Below are 24,019 nucleotides of genomic sequence, written 5' to 3'. Positions count from 1 at the left end.
TTTTTATTGTTACTCTCATCGTCCAGTAAAATTTGTATTTGTATGCGCACCACAAGAAAACATATTTTATTATTAATGTTGAATTTTTAAATTAAATATATAATAGTGCTTACAATAATATTAGAAATTTCAGCTTTGAAGGAAGACCTTTCAAAAACTTTACTTTGATTCTATGAATTGAGTTAAAAACAAAATCAAACTATTATTGATTAATTGATTTTCTATTTGAAACATCGTTAATAAGTTAGTATTCTTAGGAATGGTAAGAAGTCAGGCAAACATAGGATGAGTGTATACACTAATTAATGTGTGGAAATTTATTTAATCCTTCGTTATTTTCACATTACTATTCTCAGAGCTCTTACTTTTTAAAACGTGTTTATTTTTCATGTCAATTTGGTGTTATAAGGACATTCTTTTAGCTTGTTTAACTGGGATGCAAAATTATTTTTTGACTGAATACTATAAATTACATTTGACCTTTGTTTTCAACAACCTGTTGAAAACTACCTCTAACATCTTTTCTGCCTTTCAAGTATAAGTTTTACCGTCTTTTAATTAATCTTCTTTTAGAGGTAACTGGTTTATAATATTATATTTTATAACATTATATAAGTTTCATGTGTACAACATTATATTTCTACTATATACTACAGCATGCCAACCACTAAAAATTTAGTGTCCCCTTTAACCCATTTTGCACCACCTTGCACCCATTTTCCTTTGGTAACCACTACTTTGTTCTCTGTATCCATAGTGTTTGCTTTTGTTTTGTTTGGTTTGTTCATTTATTTTGTGTTTAGTTTATTTGTATTTCATAGTCAGCATATGAGTGAAATTATATGGTATTTGTCTTTCTCCATCTGACTTATTTCACTTAGTATAATACCCTCAAGGTCCATCTATGTTGTTGCAAAGGGCAAGATTTCATCTTTTTAATGGCTGAGTAGTATTCCATTCTATATTCATACAACACCTTCTTTATCTACTCCTCTATCCATGAGCACTTAGGTTGCTCCATATCTTGGCAATCATAAATAATGCTGCAATGAACATAGGGGTGATATATCTTTTTGAATCAGTGTTTTTTGTTTTCTTTGGATAAATACCCAGGAGTGGAATTGCTGGATCATACGATAGTTCTATATTTAACTTTTTCAAGAAGCTCCATCCTGTTTTCCAAGTATTACATTCTCACCAACAGTGCCCAAGGGTTCCTTCTTCTCCACATCTTTGCCAACATTTTTTATTTTATTTTATTTTTTAACAATAGACATTCTGACAGGTGTAAGGTGATATCTCATTGTGCTTTTGATTTGCATTTCCCAAATAATTAGTGGTGTTGACCATCTTTCAGTGTGCCTGTTGGCCATCTGTATGTCTTCTTTGGATAAATGTGTATTCAGCTCCTCTGCCCATTTTTTAATCAGGTTTGTTGTTGTTGTTGTTGTTAAGTTCTATGAGTTCTTTATATATTTTGGATATTAGCCCCTTATCAGACATATGAGTTGCAAATATCTTCTCCCATTCAGTAGGTTGCCTTTTCATTTTGTTGAAGGTGCGCTTTGTTGTGCGATCTTTAGTTTGATATAGTCCTATTTGTTTATTTTTGCTTTTGTTTCCCTTGCCTGAGGAGACATATCCAGAAAGTTATTGCTAAGGCCAATGCCAAAGAGTGTATTGCTTATCTTTTCTTCTAGGAGTTTTATGATTTCCATTCTTACATTTAATTCTGATCCATTTTGAGTTGATTTTTGGGTATAGTGTGAGGTAGTGGTCTAGTGTCATTACATGTGTCTTTCCAGTTTTTCCAAAACCATTTACTTAAGAAACTATCCTTTCTTCAGTATGTTCTTTGCTCCTTTGTTATAAGTCAATTGTTTGTATATATGTGGGTTTATTTCTGGGCTCTCAATTCTGTTACATTGATCTATGTGTTTTTTTAAAAATACCATACTGTTTTACATACTATAGTTTTGTAATATACTTTGAAACCAGGTAGTGTGATACCTCAAGCTTTGTTCTTTTTTCTCAGGATTGCTTTAGCTATTTGGGGTTTTTTGTGGTTCCATACAAACTTTAGGATTTTTTTGTTTCTATTTCTGTGAAAGATATCATTGGGAGTTTGATAGGGATTGCATTGAATCTATAGATTGTTTTAGGTAATATGGACATTTTAACAATGTTAATTCTTCCAATTCATCAGCACAAAATATTTTTCCATTTTTTTGTGTGTTGTCTTCAATTCCATTCATCAATGTTTTAGAGTTTTCAAGGTACAGGTCTTTAGCCTCCTTGCTTAAATTTATTCCTAGGTATTTTCTTCTTTTTGTTGAAATTGTAAATGGGATTGTTTTCTTGTTTCTCTTTCAGCTAGCTCATTTGTTAGCATATAGAAACACAACAGATTTTTTTTTTTTAAAGGAACTCCTTTATTTATTTATTTACTTATTTATTTATTTTTGGCTGTGTTGGGTCTTTGTTTCTGTGTGAGGGCTTTCTCTAGTTGCGGCAAGCGGGGGCCACTCTTCATTGCGGTGCGCGGGCCTCTCACTATCGCGGCCTCTCTTGTTGTGGAGCACAGGCTCCAGACGTGCAGGCTCAGTAGTTGTGGCTCACAGGCCTAGTTGCTCCACGGCATGTGGGATCCTCCCAGACCAGGGCTCGAACCCATGTCCCCTGCATTGGCAGGCAGATTCTCAACCACTGTGCCACCAGGGCAGCCCGAAACACTACAGATTTTTGTGTATTGATTTGTATCCTACAACTTTACTGTATTTATTTATTATTTATAATAGCATTTTGGAGGAGTCTTTAGGGTTTTCTCTATAAAAAATTATGTCATCCACAAATAGTGGCAGTTTCACTTTTTCCTTTTCAGTTTGGATACCCCTTTTTTCTTGCCTAATTGTTCTGGCTAGGACTTTCAATACTATGTTGAATAAGAGTGGTAAAAGTGGTCATTCTTGTATTGTTCCTGACCTTAGAAGGATAACTCTCAGTTTTTTACTGATGATTATGATGTTAGTTGTGGGTTTGTCATTTATGGCCTTTATTATGATGAAGTACATTCCTTCATTACCCATTTTATTGAGGATTATTTTTTATCATAAATGGGTGTTGAATCCTGTCAAATGCTTTTTCTGCATCTATTGAGATAGTCATATAATTTTTATCCTTCATTTTCTTAATGTGGTGTATCACATTGATTGATTTGCAGAGGTTGAACCATCCTTGCATCCGTGGAATAAAAACCACTTGATCAGAGTATAGGATCCTTTTAGTGTATTGTTATATTCAGTTTGCTAATATTTTGTTGAGGGTTTTTGCATCTGTGACCATATGGGATATTGGTCTGTGTTCCTTTTTGTGTCATCCTTGTCTGGTTTTGGTATCAGGGTAATATTGGCCTCATAAAATTAGTCAAGAAGTGTTCTCTCCTCTTCATATTTTTGGAAGAATTTGAGGATAGGTATTATATCTTTTTTGAATTTTGGGGAGAATTCATTTTTTGTTTCGTCTTTTTTATGTTTTGCATCTCTGCTTTAGATTTATGTTTCATGGTTACCATGAGGTTCGTTGAACATATCTCATAGATAAAATAATCCTTTCTCTGCTGATACCACCTTATCTTCATTTGCCTGTAAGAGTCTGTCCTTTTCCTCTTCAATTTTTATGTTTTTGTTGTCTCAAATTACCACTTTTTATATTGTAAGTTTGTTACCAACTTGAAGTAGCTATAGTTATTTTTATTACTTTTTTTCTTTAACCTTTATGCTATAAAACCTATTCTGATATGTAGTTGCAATTTTCTGATTCTATTTATCACCTTACTCAAAGTTTTGTGTATTTTTGCCTTTTTGTTTCTGGTAAAATACCTCCTTTCAACATTTCTCATAAAGCAGGTCTAGTACTGATGAACTCCCTCAAGTTTTGTTTGTCTGGAAAAGTCTTAATTTCTCCTTCATATCTGAATAACTTTGTTGGATAGGGTATTTTAGGCAGACAGGTTTTTTCTTTCAGTATTTTTAAAATGTCATTCCACTCTGTCCTGGCCTGTAGAGTTTCTGCTGAAAATATTTGTTCCTTTATAGGTTACCATCCACTTTCCCCTGGCTGCCTTTAAAAGCCTTTTTTTGTCACTGACTTTTGATAGTTTTAATATAATGTGTCTTGGAGAAGGTCTTTTTGTGTTGAAGTAATTAAGTATTCTCTTAGCTTCATGGACTTGCATTTCCTATTTCTGCCCAGGTTTGTGGAGTTCTCAGGTATTATTTCTTTAAATAAACTCTGTTCCCTTCTTCCTCTCTTCTTCTTCTGGGATATCCATTATCTTAATATTTCCCTTCATAAAAGAGTCAGATAGTTCTCAAAGAATTTCCTCATTTTAGATCTTAATTCTTTCTCCTCTTTTACCTGTATCATTTCTAGATTTTTACCTTTGAGCTTACTAATTCTCTCTTCCATATAGTCTGTTCTATTTTCAATGCTTACTAATGCATTCTTTATCTGGTTTATTGAGTTTTTCACCTCCAGAATTTCTCTCTCTTTTTTTTTAGAGTTTCAATATTTTTGGTAAAGTATTCCTTCCATTCATTAATTTTATTCCTGAGCCTATTGAACTGCCTTTCTGAGTTTTCTTGTAGCTCACTGAGTTTCTTCATGACACCTATTTTGAATTCACTATCAGTCAGATCACAATACTCCATGACTTTAAGTTTGGTTTCTGGAGAATTGTTACCTTTTTGTGGTTCAGTGTAACTGTGGTTCTTCATGGTGCTTAATGAGTTTTCCTCTGTGATCACATTTGAAACAGAGAACACCTTTCTTCTTTAGGTAAACCTTTTTTTTTTTTTAAATAAAAAACTTGATTCTAATGATTTAACAGGTTAGAAATTAGAGGACTTTCTTTTGTTTTTCAGTAGGTGACGGTATAGCACAAGTTTTGGTTACTCTTACCTGAGCTGCCTCTGGTATATTTGAGAATGAGCATTTTCCACCCTCCAACACCTCTATCAGAGGTGTAGCCTGGTACTTTCACTGTCACTGCTTGTGACTCTGGGGTTGTTGGTGCCTTGCTGCTGCCAGTGTCACCACCTGGGTCACTGGAATGGCGTTGCCTCCACGTTCCAAGATCTCATGGGTCACAGGCTCCTCCACCACAGAGGGAGGGAAAGGGTGGCTTGGAAGCCAGGTTGCCTCTGCTGTATGCAGATTTGTCAGATTCATGGGTGCACCTGCTGTGGTTGGGAGGTGTGTCCCAGAGTTATGGGCACCTCCCAGACTAGAGGAAAGCATCGCAGGTTCTGTTGCCACTGCTGTCCTATTTCCTATGGCTGTGGGCATGGCTATGCCTGGGAGGCTGGAGCTGTATGTACTGCCTCCCCTGATGCTGTTAGGTTCTCTGAGACAGCAGGCTGGGCAGCCATGAATGGGGATCTGGGATCATAGGAACCGCCTCTGCTGTGCCCCAATTCCACCTCCTCTGTGTATTCCAGTCCACTCAACTTTGGATGTACAGATGTGTGGAATTCTCTGGAGTCCTGGTGTGTTGGGCAGAGTCACCTTTGTTAGGCTGTGGATGTTTTACTGGTTGTAGATTGAAGGGGACAGAAAAAGGGAGAATCTCACTTTACCATGATTCTGATGTCACCCACTAATTAGTCTTAATTTCAGAATATTTGTAATCTAAAATTACTGTGCTATTTGCATTCCTGAGATAAATTGATTGTTTTCTTCTCATCTTTAAATTGTAAAATTGCTTAGAAGAATTCCTAGCTAGAATGCTTTGTGAATGTCATTACTATTAGATCTCAACTTCCATAAAGGTTTAGTTTAATTCTGAAATGAAGGTAAGTATTATAGAGTTACTATACTACTTCCAAACAAGATTGGAATACAATTTATTGTATGTTTCAGAAAAACTAGGTTCTAGATACATTGTACCTCTTTTTTTTAAACCTGGCTTTATTTCATACCTGGATTTCATATCTCATATTTTTCCCCTTCTTTCTTCTGATACCCCCCACCCACTGCACTGTTTTCTTCTTAGCAAAAGTAGAAAATTATTCATGGATTATCTGGAGTGCATGTGATGCAAGAAAAAATAATGTATTTTGCAATCAGAAGGTCTAGATCCAGTTGTCTTTTTCTTAACTTACTAACCTAACAAAGATGAAAAAGTTACACAATTCACTGAACTTCAGGTTCCTAATCCATTACAAGATAATATATAAATATTTACCTTATTTATTTAATAGGGTCACTGTAAAGTTCAAAGGAAATCATGTTCATGAGTTCATGGATATGGTTTTGAATGTCTGTCAATGTACCAAACATGTTTGGAATTTGGAAGGCTACTATAGATTTATCCTCTCTTTTTCTTCTTATTAATATAAGACTTGTTTCTGAAACTTTGCTCCATTCACACTCTTCAATTACTATATTGTTCTTTGCACTAGTGGAAGAACAGGAAGAGTGTTGAGTGCCAAAGCCCTTCCTACCACCTCTATAAGACATATCATAAATGAGTTAGAAGCAAGTATATTATAGAGTGAAAAAATTATAAAGCCCTTGTCTAATACCCAGCCCAAAGATTTAATTTTTATTAAATATTAACCTTATACCTTAAAAATATTTCCTTGTCTTTGTAAATCTACATCATTTTTATTTAATTTTGCTTTATATACTTTTAATACATTGAGACAACCACATTTAAAAAATTTTTGATATTTGATATCTTTCTTCTCTTTTCTATTATTTACTAATTACAGGCAATTATATTCCCTTAAAATTCACTGTGGACAAATAAACATCTTATGGTTAATTCCTTTTGCATTTTTACAGAGTTTATCATTTTTATTTTCTGTTTATTTCCATGCATTTTTATTTGATTCATTTCAGCCAAATTCTATGTATTCACTGACATAATCCCTAGCTTTTGGTGATATCCTGGTAGTTGCCTATGTGATTAGCTTTAGTGCTTACAAATTTTAAAGTGCTTTATAAAAAACTAACTTCTTTTGGCATAAAATATTTCCTTAATCATTTAAATATATATGAATTCTGGGAGAAAAATGATAAATAGATAGTTTAAGAATATCTATATGAATGTGTCACATCAATGCATATTATAATTAAATTATTAAAAGTCAAAGACAAATAGAGAATTTTTTAAGAATCAAGAGGAAAGCAACTTTTCTCATAGAAACGAACCCCCAGAAGACTATCAGCAAGTTTTTCAGCAGAAACCTTGCAGACCAGAGGAAATAGGATGATATATTCAAAGTATTTGAAAAAAAAAAAAAAAAAAAACCCTACCAGCCAAGAATACTACATTGAGCAAAAGAAACCTTCGAAAGTGAAAGAGAGATAAAGACTTTCCCAGACAAACAAAAGCTGAGGGAGATCCTCAACTCCTCAACACTAGACCTCCCTTACAAGAAACGCTAAAGGGAGTTCTCCAAGTTGAAATAAAAGAATACTAGACAGCAACATGATACCATAAGAAAGCATAAAACTTGTTGGCAAGGTATATATAGAGACAAATACAAAATACTGTATTACTATAATAGTAGTGGGTAAATCACTTATAATTCTAGCATAAAACTAAAAGACAAAAAATTTTTTAAATAACTACAAGAAAATATTTTAAAAGATAGATAAGTAGATGTAAGCTATGACAGCAATAATGTAAAATATGTGGAGGGGGAGAAGTTAAAATGTAGAGTTTTTATGTGCTATTGAATTTAAGTTGTTATCAGCTTTAAAAGACTGTTATAACTATAAATATTTTATATATGCCCCAAGGTAACTACACACAAAAAATTTACAAAATATACACAAAAGAAAAATAAAAAAGGAATCAAAACGTATCAGCACAAAAAAATCAACAAAACACAAGGGAAGGAAATAAGAGAGGAAAAGACAAAAGAACTACAAGGCTCTCAGAAAACAATTAACAGTGTGGCAATACTAAATCCTTTCTTATCAATAATTACTTCAAATATAAATGGTCCAACCCCCCCCAATCAAAAACTATAAAGGGGCTGAATGTATGTTTTTAAAAAAAAAATGTTTTTTCTGTGTTTATTGAGATCAACATGTGATTTTTTTTCTTCCTTTGTTAATATGATGTATCACATTGATCGATTTGCAAATATTGAATCATCCTTGCATCCCTGGAATAAATACAACTGGATCATGGTGTTATGACCCTTTTTATATACTGTTGGATTCAGTTTGCTTATATTTTGTTTAGGATTTTTGCACCTATAATCATCAAAGATATTGACCAGTAATTTTCTTTTTTTGTAGTGTCTTTGGTTTTGGTATCAGAGTAATAGGGGCCTCATAGAATGAATTTGAGAGTGTTCCATTCCTTCAGTTTTTTGGAATAGTCTGAGAAGGATAGTTACTAAATCTTGTTTGTATGTTTGGTAAAATTCCCTGATGAAGCCATTCGGTTCTGGACTTTTGTTTGCTGGGAGTTTATTATTATTATTATTATTACAAACTCAATTTCACTACTACTGATTGGTCTGTTCAAATTGTCTATTTCTTCTTGATTCAGTCTTGGCAGGTTGTATGTTTCTAGAAATTTGTCCATTTTTTCTAAGTTATCCAATTCATTGGCATGTAACTATTCATAGTATTCTCTTATGATTTCTTGTATCTTTGTTGTATTGATTGTTATTTCTCCTCTTTTATTTCTGGTTTTGTTTATTTGGGTACTCCCTCTCTTCTTCTTGATGATCCTGGCTAAAGGTTTATCAATTTTATCTTTTCTACAAAAACAGCTCTTGGTTTCATTGATCTTTTCTATTGTTTTTTGATCCCCATTTTTCCTCCTTGATTTTTATTATTTCCTTCCTTCTGCTGACTTTGGGATTTATTTGATTTTCTTTTTCTAATTTTTTTAGATGATAGGTTAGGTTGCTTATTTGAGATCTTCCTTGTTTCTTAAGGAAAGCCTGTATGCTGTGAACTTCCCTCTTGGAACTGCTTTTGCTCTCAATACATTCCATAGATTTGGGAGTGTTGTGTTTCCATTTTCATTTGTCTTGAGGTATTTTCTGATTTCCTCTTTGATTTCTTCATTGATCCATTGGTTTTATAGTAGCATGTTATTTAGTTTCCACATGTTTGTTCCTTTCCCACTTTTCTTTCTGTAATTGATTTCTAGTTTCATACCATTGTGGTCAGAAAAAAGGCTTGATATAATTTCTATCCTCTTAAATTTGTTCAGAATTATTTTGTGTCCTAGCATGTGATCTATCCTGGAGAACATTCTATGTGCACTTGAAAAGAATGTGAATCCTGTTGTTCTGAGATGTAATGTCCTATAAATATCTATAAAGTCTAACTGGTCTATAGTGTCATTTAAGACCACTGTTGCCTTATTGATTTTATGTCTGAATGATCTGTTCATTGATGTAAGTGGGGTGTTAAAATCTCCTGTTACTATTGTATTATTGCCAATTTCTCCCTTTATGTCTGTTAATATTTGCTTTATATATTTAGATGTTCCTGAATTGAGTGCATATATGTTAATGAGTATAAAATCCTCTTCTTGTATTGATCCCTTTATCATTACATAATGCCCTTGTTTGCTTTTGTTATAGTCTTTCTTTTAAAGTCTATTTTGTATTGCTACCCCTGCTTTCTTGTTTTCTTTGTTTGCATGAAATATCTTTTTCCTTCCCCTCACTTTTCAGTCTGTGTGTGTCTTTAGCTTTGAAGTGAGTTGCTTGTAAGCAACATATAGAAGGGTCTTTTTTTTTTTCATCCAGTAAGCCACCCTATGTCTTTTGATTGGAACATTTAGTTCATGAACATTTAAAGTAATTATTGATAGGTATGTACTTATTGCCGTTTTATTACTTGTTTTCCAGTTGTTTTTGTAGTTCTTCTCTATACATTTTTTCTTCTTTTTGTTTCTTCCCTTGCAGTTTAATTTGAAATCCATTCATGATAAAAACTCTCATTAAAATAGGTATAAAGGGACCATATCTCAACATAATAAAGCCCATCTATGACAAACCCACAGTTAACATCATACTTAATGGTGAAAAGGTGAAAGCTTTTCCTCTAAATTCAGGAGAAGGACAAGGATGCCTACTCTTGCCACTTCTATTTAACATAGTATTGGAAGTCCTAGCCACAGCAATCAGACAAGAAAAAGAAACCAAAGCCATCCAAATTGGAAGGGAAAATTAAAACTGTCACTATTTGCATGATTCTTTATATAGAAAACCCTAAAGCCTTCACCCAAAACCTGTTAGAACTAATAAATGAATTCAGCAAAGTGTCAGGATACAAGATTAACATACAGAAATCTGTTGTTTTTCTATATCTGATAACGAACTATCAGAAAGAGGAAGTTTAAAAAATTCCATCAAAAAGAATAAAATACCCAAGAATAAACTTAACCAAGGAGGTGAAACAACTATACTTTGAAAACTTTAAAACACTGATAAAATTGAAGATGATACAAAGAAATGAAAAGATATCTTGTGCTCTTGGATTAGAAGAATTGATATTCTTAAAATTTCCATACTACCCAAAGAATCTGCAGATTTAATGTAATCTTTATCAAAATACCCATGACACTTTTATAGAACTAGAACAGGTAATCCTATAATTCATATGGAACCACAAAAGACCCTGATTTGCCAAAGCAATCTAGAGAAAAAAGAACAAAGCTGAAGATTTCACTCTCCCAGATTTTAGACAATACTACAAAGCTACAGTAAGCAAAACAACCTGGTTCTGGCACAAAAACAGACATATACATCAATGAAACAGAATAGAGAGTCCAGAAATAAACCCACACATCTATGGTCAATTAATCTTCAACAAAAGAGGTAAGAATATACAATAGAGGAAAGACAGTCTCTTTAACAAGTGGTGCTGGGGAAAATGTACAGTTACATGCAAAACAATGAGATGAGAACACTTCCTCACACCATACACAAAAAAAACTAAAATGGATTAAAGAGCTGAGTGTAAGACTTGAAACCATAAAACACCCAGAAGAGAACATAGGCAGAACACTGTTTGACAATTATAAATTGTAGCAACGTTTTTTTTTTTTTTTTGGTTCTGTCTCCTAAGGCAAAAAAATTAAAGCAAAAATAAACAAATGAGCCCTAATTAAACTTAAATGTTTCTGTACATAAAGGAAACTATGGATTAAAAGAAAAAAACAACCTTTGTAGTTGGAGTTAATATTTGCAAATAATATGACTGGCAAGGGGTTAATATCCAAAATATATAAACAGCCCATGCAACTCAATATAAAAAATAATTAAATAATTGGCAGAAGACCTGAATAAACATTCTTCTAAAGAAGACATACAGATGGCCAACAGACACATGAAAAGATACTTAACATCACTAACTATTAGATAAATGCAAATCCAAACAACAATGAGATATCACCTCACACCTGTCAGAATGGCCATCATCAAAAGGTCTACAAGTAATAAATGTCGATGAAGATGTGGAGAAAAGGGAACACTGTACACTGTCAGTGGGAATGTAAATTGGTGCAGCCACTTGCAGTATGGAGGTTCCTCAAAAACTAAACAGTATGGAGGTTCCTCAAAAAACTAAAAATAGAACTAACATATGATCCAGCAATTCCACTCCTGAGTACATATCTGGAAACCTCAAAAACACTAATTCGAAAAGATATATACACCCAATGTTCATAGTAGTGCTATTTACAATAGCCAAGATATTGAAGCCACCCAAGAGTCCATCAACAGATGAACAGATAAAGAAGATGTAGTGGGTATACACACACACACACACACACATACGAATATTACTCAGCCATAAAACAGAGTGCAAATCTGCCATTTAGAGCAATGTGGATGGACCTAGAAAATACGCTTAGTGAAATAAGTCAGACAGAGAAAGACAAATACCATATGATATCACTTATATGTGGAATCTAAAAAATAATACAAACAAATGTATATAGCAAAACAGAAACAGACTTACAGATACAGAAAACAAATTAGTGGTTACCAGTAGGGAGGGGGAAAGGAGGAGAGGCACATTAGGGGTATGGGATTAAGAGATACTAACTGCTATGTATAAAATAGATAAGCACCAAAGATATAAGGTATAGCGCAGAGAATTACAGCTATTATCTTGTAATAAGTTCTAGTATAGTATAATCTGTAAAACTACTGTGTCTCAGGTATATAGAGACTATATACCTAAAACTAATATAGTATTGTAAGTCAACTATACTTCAATTAAAAAAATAAAAATTGAAAAGAAACAAGACTCAACTATGACTTATGTATAAGAAACTCACTTTAGATCTAAAGACACACAAAGACTGAAAGTGAAGTGATGGGAAAAGATATTCCACTCAATTGGTAACCAAAAGAGAGCAGGGGTGGTTGTATTTATATCAAACAAAATAGACTTTAAGTAAAAAATGTCACAAGAAACAAAAAGGACATTATATAATGATAAAAGGGTCCATTGACCAGGAAGATTTAATAAGTATCTCTATCCCTATCTGTCTATCTATCTATCTACCTATCTTTCTATTCCCAACATTAGAGTACCTAAATATATAAAGCAAACATTGACACAACAGAGGGAGAAATAAAGAGCAATACCATAATAGTGGAAGATTTTAATACCTTATTTTAAATAGTGGATAGAAATAATAAGGAAATGGATAACTCAAACACCACTATAGACCAAATTGGCCTAAAAGACATGCAAAAAACGTTCCACCCAATGATAGTGAAATACACATTCTTTTTAAATGTACACATACCTTTCTCCAAGATATATCATGTGTTAGGCCACAAAATAAGTTTTAACAAATCTAAGAAGATTGATATCATCCCAAGTATCTTTTCTACCCACAATGGAATGAAACTAGAAATCAATAGCAGAAGAAAAACTGGAGAATTCACAAATATGTAAAAATTAGGCAACACCCTCTTGAACAACAATAGGTCCAAGAACTCAAAAAGGAATTTAGAAAATATCTCAAGACAAACAAAAATGAAATCACAAAATACCAAAACATATGGGATGTACAAATACAGTATTAAGAAGGAATTTTATAGTGATAAACAGCTACATAAAAAAAGAAGAACGATCTCAAATCAGCCACCCAACTTTACATCTCAACGTGCTGGACAGTGATTTCATTCTCACATGTACAGCAAGATGACAACAATCTGGCCAAAACAAGTAAGATTGCCTGCATGGTCCCTTGCAGCGTATGTGGAGAAGTTTCGAGTTAGCAAGCTGGCAGTGTGTATAAAGTATGTTAATTGCTGCCCAATAATAAAGACCAGAGAAGCAATAAAAATAGTAGTAGATAGCATTTATTGAGCACTTACTATATACCAGACATTGTTCTCGTGTTTTACTTCTGTTAGTGGATTTATTCCTTACCATAATTCTGTCAGCCAGATGCTATTATTTCCCTTTCACAGATGAAAAAACTTAGATACAAAGAGGGCAAATGACTTCCTCTAGGAAAAATATATATATTTACAGGTTTTGGAGATTAGGACCTGGACATCTTTGCATGCCATTACTCTGCCTATCTATGAATATATTAGGTAGCACGGCAAGGGGGTCTTAAGGTTGCAAATGGAGTTAAGGCTGCTAATCAGATGACCTTGAAGAGGTTATCCTATATTATCCTGGTTAACTCAATGTAATCCTAAGGGTCCTTTAAATGTGGAAAAAGGAGCAGAAAAGTCAATGTCAATGACCATCACTGACCATCACTAGCTTTGAATATGGAAGAGAATTATTAGTCAAGAACTTTGGGCAATTTCCAGAAGTTGGAAAAGGCAAGGAAATGAATTGTCTTTTAGAGTCTCCAGAAAGGACACAGCTCAGCCAACGTCTTGATTTTAGCTCACTGAGACCTATTTCAGACTTCTCAACTTCAGAATTGTATGATTATTACAGAACTGTGATAAATTTGTTTTGTTTTATTTTATTAAAGACATACAAACACATACACACCTATACATATGTGTGCATTTGAATGTCAGTGTCAGGAGGTGATAAATGCTATGAAGAAAAATAAAATTTGGTTCAAGAGTTATGGATAGGAAATGCTATTTTATATGGGGTGGTCAGGGATGAGGTAATGTTTAAATAGAGATTTGAATGAGATGAAAGAGCAAAATATCTGGGAGTCAAACATTTCAGATGAGGAAAAAGCAAGTGCAAGCTTCTCCAAGTCAGAAGTGCACTTCACATCTTGAGAAACAGCAAAAAGTCTAATAGGCCAGAAGAAGGTTAGCCAGAGGAAAACTGTGGGGTAGGGATACTGTTGGTGGTTACAAATGGGATGGTTATCCTAATGATTTCCAGAAGGGGAGTGGGAATGAAGGTAGAATGGGAGACCTTTCACTTTTGCCCTATTATTTATGTTTTTTGATAATGATGCACTACTTTTGTGTTTTTAAAGAATTTTCATTACAATGCAGCGGTACAAGAAATCTGAAGCACAGAAATGACAAGTGTAAAGATGAACAATGTACTGGCAGGGTTTATATAACCTACTTGGTTCAGTTCAAAAATTGAGGGAAAGGGGTAAGAAATAATCAAACTACGCTGTTGTTATTCTAAATTATTATCTATTTGCACTTTTACACATTTTTACCTGCTGAGTCTGTATACCCACATCAGTAACAACGTGTATTTGTGTGTGTGCAGGCAAATATGCTTGCTTGAAACTCAATTATTCAGTATAAAGGGGAATTTTTAGAAGTACAGAATGAGGAAGATTATTAAATAGCCCACTTACAAATCTGTGCTTACCAGAACATCTTGAGGGTACTAATATTATGGAAACCCACAGGTACCTTAGCGACATGGAGTACAATTGAGCTCATGGGACTTGCAATCAGACTGCCTAATTTCAGACCTTGGCTCTACCACTTTCCAGCCTAGGGACCTAGAGAAAGTCATTCACCCTCTAAGTTTTTTTTCATGTGTAAAAGGGAGGTAATAGCATATGGCTGACTGAATTGTGGTAAGGAATAAATCCATTAGTAGAATTAAAATACTAGAGCAGTGTCTTGCATTTAGTTAAGTGCTCAATATACTATTACTGTTATTGCTTCTCTGTTCTTTATTATTGGGCTGCAATTAACATACTTTATACACACTGACAACTTGCTAACTCGAAGATTTTCTCCAAATATGCTGCAAGTGACTACCCAGGCAATTTTATTTGCTTCAGCTAGTTTGTTGTCACCTTGAATGCATGTGCAAATGAATCACTGTAACCCTCCATGTTTAAAAGCGAAATAAGCCAGCACAACCTACTACCCCTAGGCAATCGCATGTGGTCCAGTTGCATTAGCCAGTTCTTTCTCCTGGTGACTGCTTTTCTGTTTAAATATTACTTAAATATTTCATCAGAACTGATTTTACCAATAATCTCTGAAAAACAAACAGACTTCATGTTCCCTGGACAAAGTTAAAACAGACTTTATATAACATGATTGCAATTGAATCTGATCTCTGGTCTTTATTCAGCTAGATAAGACTATAACTTTGAGGAAAACATTTTAAATATTGATCAAAGTCAGCCCTGATTGATTTTTTAATTTCCTCTAGTCTTCTCTATGGGGGTTTAAAGGCTTTGATTTAGTTTTAAGAGTTTTCCATTTACAACCTAGATGACTTCACGCAAACTTCTCAACTTCCTTGAGTCTTGGTTTCCTTGACTCTGTGCTCAAGGATTGCTTTCTCCTGTCTGTGAAAATCGCAATACAGTCTATATCATTCAGTGTCTCACCATTTTGTGACAAAAGCAAGAGACAGGATTATCACTTTTACCCACTTGCATATGGAAAAATTAAATGACTTTCCTAAGTCATCAACTAGGTCTTTGGGCCAGGTCTTTTAGTTCCCTTCAGACTATTTATTGAAGTTAATAGAATAACAAATGCTGTTCTTTAAAAAAAAAAAAAAAATTAAATAGGTCAAGACCACAAAGTGATTCACAAGACTGATAAATCTTCTCTGTTTATAGGTCAAATGTAAGAATATTTTTTTTTTTACATACTATCCATTACACAGAGACTGCTTTTATTTTAGTCACATTTATAAGTATCTTTTTGTCCATCAAGAATCAAAGAGAAGATATCAAAATCTTTCTAAATTTTCAACATTAATAAATTCTTAACTAGAAATGTCACCAAAGACCTTTTTTTCAGATTTAAAGATTGATTTATATTAAGATGTATATCATTGTGTTAATATTTTAATGTATGCTTCAGTTGAAAACTCTAATTTGAAATATAATGTTCTTTTAAAAAACTGGCTGCTTTTTCTTTAAATCAAAATTCTCCCTTTACTTATTTTAGTTTGAAAACATGAAACGCATTCCACCTTGAATCCATTGCAGTAGTTTCTAGTTTTCCTTTTCTCAGAATGTTGTGCCTCTGCTGTCTTACTCAAATGTTGATTTTGGTCCATCATTGAACTGCAGATATCATGTGAATGTTTTCAATTTTTGTCGATGTTTCGTTCAAAATGATCACCTTTTTGGGGAGGAAAGGTATAATTTATTTCAATTTAACAATTCAGAAATGAGAAAAGCCTCAAGGTCAACATCAATCAATCAATAATTCCACTAATATTCATTCAGGACCTACCATGTCCTGAGCACTGGGACACAAAAGGAAACACACACTCACACACACACTCACAGACACACACACACACTCACACATATACAAATTTCTAGCTTTAGCGAGATTGTAATTTAGGAAGATAAATTTATGGAGGGGAACTTGAAACAACAAATAAATAAGGTAATATAGAATCACACACTAGATTAGATTAAATAAATTATTAACAATTACCTATTAGAAATAAAATTTTGTTATATTTTCTGTATATCTACATTATAAGATTTAGGAAGGCAAATAAGTGTTTAATTCATCTTTCTGGTTTTACAAAATGCCAAACAGTACCTTGCATATAGTAGATAGTCAAAATGAATAGAAAAATAATGTAATTAATTATAATTAGAGTGGCCTAAAAAGGTTTCAGAGAGAAAATATTAATACCTCTGGAACCAGGCTCAAAAAGCAGAGAAAGTTTGGATTTGTTAAAAAGAGCTTAGTGTACTCTAAGTAACTGGTAGAGGGACTGTGGCCGTGCTTGAACTTACCATCACCATGATTCCACTTTATTTTAATTTTGTTTATTTATTTTTGAAGAGAGAGTGTATTTGAAGTTGAAAGCACAAAACATCAAAAATGACATATAGGAAAACTTCTTCCTCTAACCCTCATCCAGTTTCTCTTTCTGAGGAAGAGTATTATTAGCTTTCAATGAATCTTCTCCAGAATTATGATATGCATTTTTAATTAAATACACAATATTTTCCTTTTTTAACACAAATAGCAGCGTACCATTACTACAGTTATCTGCCTTTTTGCTCTGCTTTATATACTTAACTTTATATTAATATGGCTTACTCAGTTTTCTTATGGTTGTAGGTTATTCCATTGTCTATAGTTTATCTACCTAGTTTTATGGTTAGGTAGGATCTAATTTAGATTAGGTTGCATCTAATTATTTCATATTAGAAAAATTTCTTAGTATGTCTTTTGATTTATGTGTGATCATTTCTGTAGGATAAAATTCCTACAAGTGGAGTTTTGAGGTCAAATGTAAGAGGGATTAAAATTTTGAGAGTTATTAAGCCCCTGTCTTAAACACTAGTAAAATGAATCAACTTATTTCTTAGATTTGCTCTTTTTTGTAGAATAGTGTGTTCTTCACTGAGGTTTAGAAAATGTATTCTTATTTATTCATATGTGCATAATACATATTTATGTAGCAAAAATACCTATTTATGTATAGAAACAAGCATAAGCATAGATATATGATTACTAATAGGGCACTAATTATACAGTATATTTAATACATGTTCTATATACAGTTGATTCTCATTATTTGCAGTAGTTGTGTTCTATAACGTTCTTGCAAATGGTGAATTAGCAATTACTAAACATTTCTCCTAGGGGAAATACAGGGTTTGGTTCCTGTTTATCTGTGGTCACAACATTTTTGTCAACCAATCAATACATAACCTTGTTTTATGTCTCCTTCCTGTTAGACACCTTATTTAATTTGTATTATTGATCACAAACATTGAATCTGTGGACAATAGCACTTTGCAGCTCAAGCCTGAAGGAAGCTTATGTAATTCATGTATCTTTTCCATCAGGCACATCACAGCTTTCTTGAACTTAAGAACACTAGACAGCACTTCAGCATTATGCTTGAGAGTCATTTTAATAGCAAAAGCACACAAATGCAAAAAATGGCTCTAAGTAGACTGTGAAAAGGTCACTTGTTTATATTAGGAGAGCAAAAACAAGAAAGCAGAGCCATATCTTATATCTTGTCCAACCTCAGCTGGGAACATTCATGTGGGAGAACTCAAATTTTTTACCACTCTGCAGGTATGTGAATGACCATGAAAGAGCAGCAGTATTGATTTGAGGGTTACAAATCCATTTTAGTGAGTAGGAAAATTCACAAATACAGAATCCACAAATGATGGGGATCAACTGTATATTCTATTCATTAATTCATGCAACAAGAATTTATATATAAAGTCCATCAATATACATAATGCATATTAAATGGCTAATGTACAAATACAGAAATGATAAATATCTGAAGATATTATCAACTTGTGTGTATATGAATGTATATAAACATACACATGAATGCAGAAACCCACACCCATGTACATGTAAGTGAATCCTAGTTATTCTATACTTCTGGCATGTGGTCCATATATACCTGGACCTGTTCAGTTACTGAGTGAAGTGGAGTGAGGAGGGAATCAGTAGTTTGGTCCCAAAGTCACAGGCAGCCTTTTGATAAATTTTATGTCATTTTTACATGAACACCTCTTTCTGTATCTTTGTTCAGGACTTAAATGTTAGGAAATCATTTTTACCACTTAATCCTCTGAATTATTTGAAAGGTGGATACCTTTCACCCTTTAGCTTTAGTTTTTTGTTTGTTTGGTTGGTTTGGCTACTCAACAAACATTCCTGAATGCTATGATCTCACCACTCCTATCCTTGTTGATTGCAACTGATGAAATTATTGTCCTGTCTCCCAGCCTTCTCCCTTTCCTATGCATATCACATCCATCCTTAGAATCTTTCAGAGGTCTCTTGTACCACACAAAATAAAACTCACATATAGTATTTGATATTCTTCCCAAACTAAAACCAGCCTTTGTTTTTAGTCTCAATACACCCATAAACATTTTCCACCCTATGGAACCACTGTCCCCAGAAGAAAGGTCTCTGCCCACCTGTATGTTTCTTCTTAACCTGTAATGTTCTTCTTCATCTCTTGTTTGTAATTCTGCCCCAACTCACCCCTCTTAGATATTTTCCTGTTTTTACTCCCAGTTGAAATAACCTTTCCCACACTGCTGCTGCATTGGACAATATCCCTTGTAATGTAGTCATTCCTTTCCCCTGTATTTCTACTACTTTCCCAAACAGACTGCTAGACTACACCTCTCTCCTACATATTGGGGAAAAGTATCCAGATAAAAAGTTGGAAATGTAGGCACTTTTACCTTATTTCTGAAAAAAGATTAAATTATAACAAATCACTACATAGTAATTAAAAGGTTGAAATATCATTTCCGGGTTGACTCTAAACACCATATTTTCCACATCACCATGGCATTTTAAGCCTGACTTGAAGACATTTAACAATTTTTTCTCTGGACATATTTTTTTTCTCAGAGTTCTAAACAGCTAATATGTAAATGAATTTTGGGGATGCAATAAGTTTATAACATAAACCACGATGCTCTGTAAGACAGGCATTCAGATGTAGTATTGCAACTCTTCCTTGAATAATAGTACAGTCCAGTTCTGCTCCCTTTTGATTGGCGTGGAGCAGAGGGAAGAATCTCACCAGCCTCTGCTTATCTGTGCAAGCTTTTTCTATTTGCGTGATCATAGAAAAGCAGTGCAATCCAAGTGACCCAGGTTCTACCATGTACAATACCTGTGGTACTAAGGAGGGAAAAAGGGAAAACAGCATTTACCAACTTCTTAAACCTTTTATGGGTCTGTAAATAATTTAATAATTTTTAATTAAATAATATTAATAATAATTATAAGGGTAGCCACCTTCCTGAGTTGGAGAAGGGAACTAATATTTTTGAGTCCTTAGTTTGTGCAAGAAACTGTGCTGAGCAGAATTTTTTTCTCATTTAATCAGAGATAAAATCATCTAGAAAACCTCTTCTTTTGACCTCCCCTTGAGTTGAAACAAGGAAAAGTGGCTATGAGGCGCATCCCATTTCTTGATGTTTGCCAACTAACTCTCCAACCCACATTATTTTTTCAGACTTGAAGTTTCACTTGAATAGAAAGTAATAGGAACGGGATTTCAGTCTTTATTTTTAAATTATAAATGTCTGATTTTCTGTATTTTATTTTTAAAAACATCAACCTGAGGCTCTAGAGCTTCTAGAGCTACCTCTAGAAGGGATAGTTAATAAGTTTTAAAGGTTTAGAACATAAGGGTGTAGAAGACACATAACATAAAATATGTAATATTTATCATGTCCATCAAAACAATTTTTTCCCTTGACATTTCTGGAAGTTTCTCACATATAGGAAACATTGAAATTCGAGAATCTCAAAGGTCCTTACCTGGACTTAGGATCCTACAGCAATGGCCACAGGTCCATCCCTTTATCTGTTGTTATAGTCTCTTGTTAAATAGTTAGCTGGTTTTTTTTTTTTACAGTCCAATGATGATTAACTACCTTCTTAGGTCATTGTCCCAGGCAAATAGAAGAAAATTAACTACTTATCCTAAGAATCTCCTCTGCATGCCTGTAGTTTAAAGATTATGTTAATAATTTCTCAGAATTTACAAATTACTTGTATGTAAAAGTTCAAAAATTAAGCTTTACTTCTGAGAATAATTTACATTTGCTTACTCAATTAAGTTGTTTGCATATTTTTCTTTAAAAATACAAATACAACAGATTATCCAAAGTGATAAAACTATTCCACGTAGAAAAGACTGCAAGGCAATTTTTAAAATTTGTCTACACAAGGACCTACTGTATAGTACAGGGAACTCTGCTCAGTGTTATGTGGCAGCCTGGTTGGGAGGGGAGTCTGGGGGAGAATGGATACATGTATATGTGTGGCTGAGTGGCTTTGCTATGCTCCTGAAACGGTTACAACGTGGTTAATTGATATACTCCAATATAACATAAAAAGTTTAAAAATATATAGATAAAATAAAAAATAAAAATGGGGAAAAAATTTTAAAAATAAAAATCTGTCTACAGGTTTTTAGCATTCAAAAAATCTTTTAAAGATTAAAATCTTTAATCTTTCAATCTTTTTTGAATGTCTTTAGCATCCAAAAAATCAAATATACTCTTTTGTTTGATATTTGGGTGCAATTCTAATATGATGTGTCTGGATACCAGATGTCCCATATGGAATAGTAAAGTGCCAATTCATTACAAGACAGGTCTTCTAAGTGACAACACTTTTAAAGATGATGAAAGTCAAGACTACTTTACATAATAGATGTCTTATATCAAGGTGTACAGAAAGTAGGTCACATTATTTCTTTCTATTCACTTGGTTTTTAGAGATGGGGAGAGCTTGACACAATTGAACATTTTCTTGGGGTTCTTGAAGTTTCATGCCCTCATTTGTTCATTCAGTAACTCAAACGTTTTTGAATCCCTGCTATAACTCTCTACTTCAGATATTGGGCTCTGTTCTGGAGGTGTACTAATGCAAATAAAATTCATACTCTTCTTCTCTCACATGAATAATGTATATTATATATGTTTTATACATATATGTTATTTATTCATTATAGTTATATATAGTATATATAATATATATGTATGTAGAGAGAGATGTGTGTGTATATATATATACGGCTATTATATATAGATAGCAATGTGAATGTATATACATGTACATAGATATGCACATACACATATGAATATATATACATACATACATATATAGCAATGTGAAGATGCATATGAAAACACAGTTACCCCTTATCACTCCTGCAGGACAATCCTTGATACAGCTGCCAACAATGTTTATTTAAGTCCTATATCTCATTTATTTGATAAATTGGTTCGATCCTTGGAAATGTTGGAATCATGGGAAGAATCAGAGACTGTGGAGGGGAAAGTTTAGGAAATAGTTAATTTCTCAATTAAAGGGAACTGAGGAATGAAGACCTGGGCCTGGGAAGATTAGGATCCAGTCATCTATAGCAGACTGGGGCCCACACTCAGGAGATTCTGATTCAGTTGACCAAAGATTATGATGTTTTAATAAGCACTTCAGTGAACTTTTATGTTATGCCAGATTTTGTGAACCACTGTAGCAGAGCTAGAGAACATTTTCAGTTAATTTTGTGAACTTCCTTTTCATTCAGAGTAGGGATATAGTCTAGGGGTTCCCATGCTATTGATTTTCTCTTTAAATTTCTGTTCTACCCAAGTCACATCACTTTGTTTTGAGACAGCTGTGTTGAAAGAATGAAGGTAAAACAGTACAAATTAGTATGCCTTTTTTAATCCCTAAACTAAAGTTTTCTGTTGAAACTCTGGAGTGTTTCCAGAGGTCAAAGAGCATTTGCTCTTTTTCTTACGTGACTGTTTTAAGTACTTGAACTGTTCTTCTTGTGTGACTTGTGGAAGAATAAAAGTGGTCAGGAAAGACGTTGCAACAGCTCTTTCAAGATCAATAATATGCTAACATCCATGAGTCAATAGAATTGCAAAATTTGCTAAAAATAATCTTATTGGTATTTACTTCAGACATAATCATACCAGTTCTGATGATATATCATGGTCTTTGAAATCTGATAGATTTTGATGCCAATTTGTCTCTGCTACTTGCTAGCAGTATGAACCTAAGTAGGTTATCTAAACTTTTCTGAACATGAATATCCGTATCTGTAAAGTAGGAAGACAATACTTGGGGTAAGGATTAAATAATGTATGCAAAGTGCTTTGCATAGTACCTGACAAGTTACAGATTTGATACCTAATAAGATTCATTGTACGACATTAGTGTATTATAAATACTCAAAGCAATTAATTCATATGAAATGAGTAAAAATAAAATCTCCATGACATGTACCCAGCAGTTTTTATTTCCAGAGTACTCAGAGGGGTCCGCAGGCATTCTTGAAGGGGGAGACTTCAGGCTCAAGGACAACCGGCAGCTGCCTCCTGCCATACTTCTCTTAGTAATGGTCAAGAGGCAGCCCCGTAACACAACATTGTAAATCAACTATACTCTGATAAAATTAACTTTAAAAAAAGAGGCAGCTCTGGGAGGCTGCAGACAACTCCTGGAAAGAACCTCACATCTTTCTACCCACTAGAGCCCTGGCATTGTCATGACTGATCTTATTGTGGCCATCATTTCTCTTGTGTTGGTCACCACAATGAGAAGGGAGGGATTCCCTGATCACTCTCTTCAGCTCCTGTCTAATCCCCATATGGCTCTGTGCCCTCCCGTATTTGCCCTCATCTCCTATCCCTCTCCCAATCCTGAACTGAGATACTTCTCTTGAGATGTTTGGAACTCATGGTTAATCACAAGTAGAATTCCCTCTACCTTCAGCCTCTTCCCTGACACGTGTTGCTTCACCTTCTTGCTTTAACTTAAACCTGGCCCTTCCCTGATGACATTGCCTTTCAAAGCTGCTGTGATCAATGAGGGCTACATTGTTCTCCATTTTGCTCCATACCAGATGCCTTGGTCTCCAGTTTCCCTTACTGTGCTACTTCCTTTCTGTTTTCACACCCTCTTCTCTCAGAATCCATCGTTATGAATCTCATATCTAAAGACTCTATCACTTCTTGGTGGAATCATCTACCAGTCCTTGAGTCACTCGCACTTCTTCCATGAGTTTTAGCTCTTGG

At 33.8% G+C, this 24,019-nt stretch overlaps 1 protein-coding gene across 1 annotated transcript in view; it reads right to left on the bottom strand.

The window, feature by feature from the left end:
* The window catches only part of LOC118901904 (solute carrier organic anion transporter family member 1B3-like), a 69,887-nt gene extending 49,089 nt beyond the window's left edge, over positions 1-20,798 (bottom strand). The window contains exons 1-2 of the mRNA XM_036865693.1: positions 20,739-20,798; positions 16,411-16,562 (exon numbers count right to left, since the gene is read on the bottom strand). Coding sequence (XP_036721588.1) covers positions 16,411-16,500 — 90 coding nt within the window. The 5' untranslated portion in view covers positions 16,501-16,562; positions 20,739-20,798. The remainder of the gene's footprint in view (positions 1-16,410; positions 16,563-20,738) is intronic.
* Positions 20,799-24,019: the final 3,221 nt, after the last annotated feature.

This window comes from Balaenoptera musculus, chromosome 10 (assembly GCF_009873245.2).
Source record: "Balaenoptera musculus isolate JJ_BM4_2016_0621 chromosome 10, mBalMus1.pri.v3, whole genome shotgun sequence".
In the NCBI taxonomy this organism is placed as follows: domain Eukaryota; kingdom Metazoa; phylum Chordata; class Mammalia; order Artiodactyla; family Balaenopteridae; genus Balaenoptera; species Balaenoptera musculus.
The sequence above is the reverse complement of the archived record's forward strand: the minus strand, read 5'-3'. Positions and strand labels throughout refer to the sequence as shown.